This window comes from Zonotrichia albicollis, chromosome 33 (assembly GCF_047830755.1).
Source record: "Zonotrichia albicollis isolate bZonAlb1 chromosome 33, bZonAlb1.hap1, whole genome shotgun sequence".
Classification (NCBI taxonomy): Eukaryota; Metazoa; Chordata; class Aves; order Passeriformes; family Passerellidae; genus Zonotrichia; species Zonotrichia albicollis.
This window is the reverse complement of record NC_133851.1, coordinates 2,380,459-2,389,127: the sequence shown is the minus strand read 5'-3', so window position 1 is coordinate 2,389,127 and position 8,669 is coordinate 2,380,459. Positions and strand designations below refer to the sequence as shown.

Below are 8,669 nucleotides of genomic sequence, written 5' to 3'. Positions count from 1 at the left end.
TTTGGTTTTTTTCCTTTTTTTTTGTTTTTTTTTTTGCAGTGATTTCTTTACAAACCAACAGGTCAAGAGGTAATAATTAGAGATTGTTTTTCTGCTCTTAGAAAGAATTAACAAGATTCAAAAAAGTTAAAATCCAGACCCTCCCAGAAAACAACAACAACAACAATAATAATAATAATAACAACAATAATAATTAAAAAAATAATAATCAAAACCACTCCAGTTAAAAGTTATGGCTTCAGAGTTCTCTACTGCAGACCTGACCTCCACACCACAGATCTTCCTGGCTGCCAAAACCATCAGGGCAGCCACAATTCTCACTTCCAGAGTCTCTGTAGTCACCCCACCTCTCCCCCACCTGGATTCGGCCTTGAATCAAAAGAAAACCCATGCAGATCCCCCCACCCCACACTGAGACACAGCCACTTCCACATTAGGAGATATTTATACACCTAGATTAAAAAGATGGATGTTGATTTCCCAACCCACACCTGCTGGGAGGAACCCCCAGAACTCAGAATCAGCCAGGCTGGAAAAGACCTTTGAGATCATCAAGTCCAACCTATGCCCTAACCCAACTCCTCCTCATCAGCTGAACCACGAGTGCCATTTTTAAACACATCCAGGGACTCCTGCACCTCCCTGGGCAGATGGTTCCAGCACCCAATCACTCTTTCAGTGAAGGAATTTTTTCAGATGTCCAACCAAAACTTCCCCTGGAGCAGCTGAAGGCTGAGCCCTGCTCTGTGTGGGAGCAGAGCCCAACCCCACCTGAGCTTTAGCCCAATCCCACAGCCACCTTTAGGGATAAAATCACCCCTGAGCCTCCTTTCCTCCAGGCTGAGCACCCCAAACTCCCTCAGGGCTCCTCACAGGGGCTGTTCAAGCCCCTCTCCAGCCTCTTTGTCCTCCTCTTTGCATCCTTCCCAAACTGAGGGGCCAGAGCTGGACACAGCACTCGAGGTGTGACCTCAGCAGTGCCAAGTGCAGGGACAGAATGATGTCCCTGCTCCTGCTGCCACACCATTCCTGCTCCAGGGCCACCTGGGCATGGTGCTGGCTCATCTTCAGCCAGGCCACTGTCCTGCTGCACTATCAGGTCCCCAGAAATCTGTCTGGGTGCTGGAACTGGGAATTGTGTTCCCAGGAGAACTGAGTCCCCACAGTGCCTGCTCCCCCTCTGACACAACTCACTCCCCTCTACCCAGAATTACAAAACCCCAGGGGCTCAAGACCAAAAAACCTGGATTCCAGGAGTGATTCTCAGTTCCTTAATTGTTTCATCTTAAAAAAGGGAAGGGTGCAGCCTCACTAATGTAAAGTACAGAGGAAGCTCTCCCTGCTCCTGCTGGCCACACCATTCCTGATCCAGGCCAGGAGCCATTGGCCTGTTTGGCCACCTGGGCATGTTCTTGGCCACCTGCTGGCTCATGTTCAGCCAGGCCACTCTGTCCTGCTGCATCATCAAGTCCCCAGAAATCTGCCTGGGTGCTGGAGTTGGGAACTGAGTCCTGCACTCCCCCACAGCACCCGCTGCCCCTCTGACACAACTCACTCCCCTCTACCCAGAATTACAAAACCCCAGGGGCTCAAGACAAAAAAAAAAAAAAAACCTGGATTCTAGGAGTGATTCTCAGTTCCTTATTTGTTTCATTGTAAAAAAAGGGAAAGGTGCAGCCTCACCAGTGCCAAGTAGAGAAGAGGAATGGTCTCCCTGCTCCTGCTGGCCACACCATTCCTGATCCAGGGCCACCTGGGCTCAAGTTCTGGCTCATGTTCAGCCAGGCCACTGTGCAGCCACTCTGTCCTGCTGCACTATCAGATCCCCAGAAATCTCCCTGGGTGTTGGGAATTGTGTTCCCAGGAGAACTGAGTCCCCACAGCACCCACTCCCCATCTGACACAACTCACTCCCCTCTACCCAGAATTACAAAACCCAGGGGCTCAAGACCAAAAAACCTGGATTCTAGGAGTGATTCTCAGTTCCTTAATTGTTTCATCTTAAAAAAAGGGAAGGGTGCAGCCTCACTAATGTAAAGTACAGAGGAAGATCTCCCTGCTCCTGCTGGCCACACCATTCCTGATCCAGGCCAGGAGCCATTGGCCTGTTTGGCCACCTGGGCATGTTCTTGGCCACCTGCTGGCTCATGTTCAGCCAGGCCACTGTCCACCCACTCTGTCCTGCTGCATCATCAAGTCCCCAGAAATGTGCCTGGGTGCTGGAGTTGGGAACTGAGTCCTGCACTCCCCCACAGCACCCGCTCCCCCTCTGCCACAACTCACTCCCCTCTACCCAGAATTACAAAACCCCAGGGGCTCAAGACAAAAAAAAAAAAAACTGGATTCCAGGAGTGATTCTCAGTTCCTTATTTGTTTCATTGTAAAAAAAGGGAAAGGTGCAGCCTCACCAGTGCCAAGTAGAGAAAAAGAATGGTCTCCCTGGTCCTGCTGGCCACACCATTCCTGATCCAGGCCAGGAGTCATTGGCCTGTTTGGCCACCTGGGCATGTTCTTGGCCACCTGCTGGCTCATGTTCAGCCAGGCCGCTGTGCACCCACTCTGTCCTGCTGCACTATCAGATCCCCAGAAATCTCCCTGGGTGTTGGGAATTGTGTTCCCAGGAGAACTGAGTCCCCACAGTGCCTGCTCCCCCTCTGACACAACTCACTCCCCTCTACCAAGAATTACAAACCCCAGGGGCTCAAGACAAATAAACCTGGATTCCAGGAGTGATTCTCAGTTCCTTATTTGTTTCATCTTAAAAAAAAGGGAAGGGGTGGCAGTGAGGCAACCTGATGGGCCGTTGTGGTGGCGCCCATCGGGGAGCCGGGGATCCGCTCTGCAGCAGCCTGTCCAAGCTCCACGAGGCTCACGACTCAGCACGGAGAGCACCAGCAAACAGCTCACAAACGGGACACTCGAGATTTGCACATGCACAGGAAGCACGGACAGAGATGAGCCACCCACAGGCAGAGACACCGCACGGCTATGGAGGAGATGAGCGGGCACGGGGACACGCGCGCCTCGCGCATGCACACACCGGGGCGGCCCCGGCACCGAGCCCACTTGGATTTTTTTCAAGCTTAAGAAAAGGAGGGAGAACGGTTGTTGTGAAGCTGATCAACTGTTCCGGCTCAGCCTCTTGGAAGAGAGCACCATTTGTTTTGCTTTTTCTGCATCAACGTGCCAGTCCCTGGAAAAATCCTCGAGAGTACGGCAAGAAAAACCTTCCCTTTCCCTTCCCGCTCCCGCACCGAGCACAGCAACGGGTGCTCAACGCACGCTCAGCTTTACAGGGATTTCCTTTACAGGAACAAAGAGTCAGGATCATGGCTGAGATCCCTCGGGTGAAGTCCCTTTCAAGTCTCCACGCTCTCAGGAGGTGATCACAAAAAGGTTTTGGATTGTTTCATACCCAAGCAGGGAAGAGAGCGGTTCCGTAGGCTCCGTCCCCCTGCCTAGCAGCCTGCAGGTCCCGCTGTCTGGTTGTAGCAGTAGGTTGGGCTGAAACACGAGGTAGGCCTCCATCACATGTCTACTCTAGCACAGCAGCTCCTGTGCAGTTTCCTCCTGTTGAGGCTCAGAGCCTAAATTTTCACATCTTCCTGGACACTGAGCTGGGACAGGGTTTTCTTGATGCGCAGGGCAGTGAGCCGAGCGGCTCCGTTGGCGTACCAGCACTCCCGCATCATCTTGCCCATCACCCGGAGTGCCTGGCCAAGAAACCACAGCAAATGTCAGAGCTCTGCTCTTCCCCCGAGCCCACGTGGGTCTGCCAGGCTGCTGCTCTGCCTGGGCACTGGCACAGCCAACACATCCCCCAAAATCAGAGCACACCTTACAAAATTTGTTATCTTATCCTGGGGGAATCGTGGGATGGTTTGAGTTGGAAGAGATCCTAAAGCTCATCTTCCACTATCCCAGGTTGTCCAAGCCCCAGCCAGCCTTGGACTCTTTCAGGGAAGAGGCAGCCCCAGCTTCTCTGGGCAGCCCCACTTTCTCTGGGCATCCTGTGCCAGGGCCTCACCACCCTCACAGGAAGGAATTTCCTCCCAAAATCCCACCTAGCCCTGCCCTCTGGCACTGGGAAGCCATTCCCTCTTGTCCTGGAACTCCTTGGAAAGATTCTCCCCTCCTTTTTCTTGCAGACTTCCTCAAATACTGCAGGGCCACAATCAGGTCACCCCAAAGCTTCTGCTCTCCAGGCTGGACAATCTCAGATCTCTCAGCCTTTTCTCAGAGGAGAGGAATGGAGATGAAAGCAGACCTCACCTCATAGCTCTGCCACCAGTTTGGGATGTTTGGCCGCAATTTCTGGTCACACACAACCTTCCTCATCTCCTCAATGGAAGGATCAGAGGGTACAAGGTCATAGTAGGGAAGCTGATACTCCTCATGGATACCTGAAAGGCAGAGCAGGGAAAAATCAAATTCCTGGCAACAGGAACCACAGACACTGTGCCTGCTAAAGACAGACGGACGGAGGTTTGGGCTCCATGACTCACTGCTGAGATGCGTCAACACTTTGCAGTTATTTAGAACAGAAATGAAGAATCTGGAATTGGAGTGAACAAGAAAAATTCAGGGAAATAAAATGCAGCTGCCTAAACTGGAACAGAGTCAGCAGGCTGGGATCAACACCTCCCAGCAAGGCGCCAGGGTCGCTGTGGGGCTGCCACACGTGGGATGAGGCTGCAGCTGCATTGAAGTTGGAGGGAGATGACCCACCTTGCATTGGTCAGCATCGACTCCACTTTATTGATCAATCAATCAATCAATCACCTTTTATAACAGTGTTAATCAAGTTCATGCATATTGCAAAATCTGAGCTCACAATAGGCCAGAGATTACACACCAACTCCTCCTTATGTTTCCAATACCAAGACTTGGGTTCTCAAAATTATTCTTGCTTTCCCAAAACAGCCAAAGATAGAATATCCACTTGTTATGAGAATGTTGTCTGAGAACTCTGATGTGCAAGGCTCTCAAGGCCTTCATGCTTGTCACTTTTACCTGTAGTTAAAAATAACCTGAGAACCTCTGCTGTTCACAGAAGCAGGCTGTGAGAACCTGCTCCTTCTAGGCCATCTCTGAAAAAATCTCCAACACAGCTGCACGTGCCAAGACATTGATACTGATCTGGGGGAGTCCCCCAGCAATCAGCACCAGCATTTCCTGAAAATCCCTCCAAAGGAACAGCAGCCACCACTGGGAGCACCAACAGCCTTGGCCCAACACTGGCTGGGTTTAGCAGCACTCATGAGTCACTTCTTGGTGACAACACACACAGGGACGTGTCCTCCCACAGCCCTGCTCTCCCCCAAACCTCCCAAATCTGATCAAATCTCCCTCCTCTTTATCAATAGAACCCCAAGGCTGGGGGGAGACCCAGGAGCAAGCATGGCCAGTGCTCCAGGCACACAAAATCCAGGACTTTTACCTCCTGCATTGCACCTTCGGGCAATCTCCCAGTAGACCAAGCCCAAGGCGTAGATATCAGCACATTTAAATGAATCAAAATGTTTCATGTTGATGGTTTCATCCAAGACTTCTGGGGCCATGTAGCTGCACAGAGAAAGGAAAAAATATTTTCATTCTGAGAGAGAATTTTCTGGAATACAGTAAATGATTGGTTTTCCCACACAGCTCTTCCCAGCAGAAAAAGCTCTGCTGGCATCAGAACAGAACTGGGCCCTGTGATTTAACAGAGTGAAAAAAATAACTCAAGAATAACACCAAGCTGGGAAAAGAGGTAGAAATGTCCCAAAACTACATCAGGCTCCCACCAGAAAGTCCCAAAGGCTTTAGTGAGGCCAAGCTTGTTGTATTAAATGAGCTCCTGGTGCCAGGTTTACATGGCTGGCCCACACCTCCCAGCGTGGTGACACCTGGAACATCCCTTGGCATCAATTTGGGCACAAAACTGACACTGCAAGGACCAGAAAATGCTAAATTCAGAGAATTCCCCCAGTGCTCAACCCAGAGTTCAGGCAATCAATTTGGGCACAAAACTGATGCTGCAGGACACCAGGAAATGCCAAATTCAGAGAATTTCCCCAGTGCTCAACCCAGAGCTCAGGAATTTCCAGCCACCCAAATGCCTTCACCTGGAACATGTGAACATCAACTCAGGCACAAAACTGACACTGTAGGACACCAGGAAATGCCAAATTCAAAATTCTCCCAGTGCTCAACCATTTCCAGGCACCCAAATGCCTTCACCAGCAACATCCCTTTGCCATCAATCTGGACACAAAACACGGTGCAAGACACTGGGAAATGCTAAATTCAGAATTCCCTCAGTGCTCAACCTACAGCTCAGAAATTTCCAGCCACCCAAATGCCTTCACCAGCAACATCCCTTTGGCATCAACTCAGGTACAAAACTGGTGCTGCAAGGCACTGAAAAATGCTAAATTCAGAATTCTCCCAGTGTTCAACCTACAGCTCTGGCATTTCCAGGCACCCAAATGCCTTCACCTGCAACATCCCTTTGCCATCAATTTGGGCACAAAACATGCTGCAAGGACCAGGAAATGCTAAATTCAGAATTCCCCCAGTGCTCAACCCACAGCTCAGAAATTTCCAGGCACCCAAATGCCTTCATCTGGAACATCCCTTTACCATCAACTCAGGTACAAAACTGACACTGTAGGACACCAGGAAATGCCAAATTCAGAGAATTTCCCCAATACTCAACCTACAGCTCTGGCATTTCCAGGCACCCAAATGCCTTCACCTGCAACATCCCTTTGCCATCAATTTGGACACAAAACATGCTGCAAGGACCAGAAAATGCTAAATTCAAAATTCTCCCAGTGCTCAACCATTTCCAGGCACCCAAATGCCTTCACCTGGAACATCCCTTTGGCATCAATTTGGGCACAAAACACACTGCAAGGACCAGAAAATGCTAAATTCAAAATTCCCCCAGAGCTCAACCATTTCCAGGCACCCCAATGCATTTCCTCACCGTTTGGTCCCAACCCTCTGGTTGGGGGCGATGTCGATGGTGTCGGTGACGGAGTCGTGGCGCACGGCCAGGCCGAGGTCAGCGATGGCGCACGTGCCGTTCTTCTTCACCAAAATATTCTTGGATTTCAGGTCTCTGTGAGCAATCCCAGGTTTTCCTAGCAGAGCAAAATAAAAAGCAGCAAGGGTGTGTCAGAGACATCTTTTATGAAAAATGTTTTTCTTAGGATTTCTCCTCCTGAGAAGCTGAGAGGCCTCAGGAACAAAATGGAAACATTGATTATCTGCTGCTGTGGGATGCAACAGGGGAATCTGTGATTGGTCTCATGTGGTTGTTTCTAATTAATGGCCAATCACAGTCAATGATTATCTGCTGCTGTTCAGACCCCTCCAAACACCACCACATTTGGTGACCCCAAGTGATGAAAAATTCCACACATCCCCACGTGGGGATGAAGGGGACGGGGCTCAGGGTGACCCCCTGTCATGGATATATTTGATGAAAAATCCTTTCCTTAGGATTTTTTCTCCTAAGCAGCCAAAAGGCCTCAAGAATAAAATGTAAGCATTGATTATCTGCTGCTGTGGAATGCAACAGGTGGATCTGTGATTGGTCTCATAGAGTTGTTTCTAATTAATGGCCAATCCCAGTCAGCTGGCTCAGACTTGAATAACTCTCTTGTTACTCATTTTTTTTTTTCCTTAGCTAACCTTCTGATGAAATCCTTTCTTCTATTATTTTAGTATAGTTTTAATACAATATATATCATAAAATAATAAATCAGCTTCTGAAACATGGAGTCAGATCCTCATCTCTTCCCTCATCCTCAGACCCCTGTGAGCACCATCACAAGCATCACGCTGGGGAAATCCATTTGTTGAACTGGCACAGAGGCAGAACTGCATTTCAGGGCATTAAAGCCGCTGTTGCAACACTTTTTCCTGTTTGGATTCATAAGGAACAGAGCAGGGAAAAGCTCAAATTGTACTGGAATGCTCTTCCCAGGGAGGTGGAACAATCACCAGCTCTGGATGTGTTTAAAAAAAGACTGGACATGGTGCTACAGTCCAGCTGAGGTGTTAGGGCATAAGTTGGACTTTATGATCTTAAGAGATCTCTTCCAATCTCATGATTCTGTGATTAATTCTGTGATTCTCTAATTCTGTGAGTCTGTAATTCTGTGATTCTGTGATTGATTCTGTAATTCTGTGATTGATTCTGATTGATTCTGTGATTTTGTAATTCTGTGACTGATTCTGTAATTCTGTGAGTTTGTAATTCTGTGATTGATTCTGTGATTCTGTGATTGATTGTGATTGATTCTGTGATTCTGTAATTCTGTGACTGATTCTGTAATTCTGTGATTGATTCTGTGACTGATTCTGTGATTCTGTAATTCTGTGAGTCTGTAATTCTGTGATTCTGTAATTGATTCTGTGATTGATTCTGTAATTCTGTGATTCTGATTGATTCTGTAATTCTGTGATTGATTGTGATTGATTCTGTGATTGTGTAATTCTGTAATTGATTCTGTGATTCAGTGATTGATTCTGTGATTCTGTGTTTGATTCTGTGATTGATTCTGATTGATTCTGTGATTCAGTGATTGATTCTGTGATTCTGTGATTGATTGTGATTGATTGTGATTGATTCTGTGATTCTGTAATTCTGTGATTGATTCTGTGATTGATTCTGT

At 48.5% G+C, this 8,669-nt stretch overlaps 1 protein-coding gene across 3 annotated transcripts in view; it reads right to left on the bottom strand.

Annotated features, from left to right (window-relative positions):
* ACVR1B (activin A receptor type 1B) overlaps positions 1-8,669 on the bottom strand; it is a 36,080-nt gene continuing 27,411 nt past the window's right edge. The window contains exons 6-10 of one of the 3 annotated variants that reach the window (XR_012577525.1): positions 6,974-7,130; positions 5,441-5,565; positions 4,273-4,403; positions 1,614-3,713; positions 1-1,243 (exon numbers count right to left, since the gene is read on the bottom strand). Coding sequence is in view for 1 of the 3 variants with exons in the window: in XM_074530516.1 (XP_074386617.1) it covers positions 3,588-3,713; positions 4,273-4,403; positions 5,441-5,565; positions 6,974-7,130 (539 nt within the window). In the remaining 2 variants the exon portion in view is untranslated. Of the gene's footprint in view, positions 3,714-4,272; positions 4,404-5,440; positions 5,566-6,973; positions 7,131-8,669 lie in introns of all 3 variants that reach the window. The other 2 variants (XR_012577526.1, XM_074530516.1) reach the window with 2 other exon arrangements.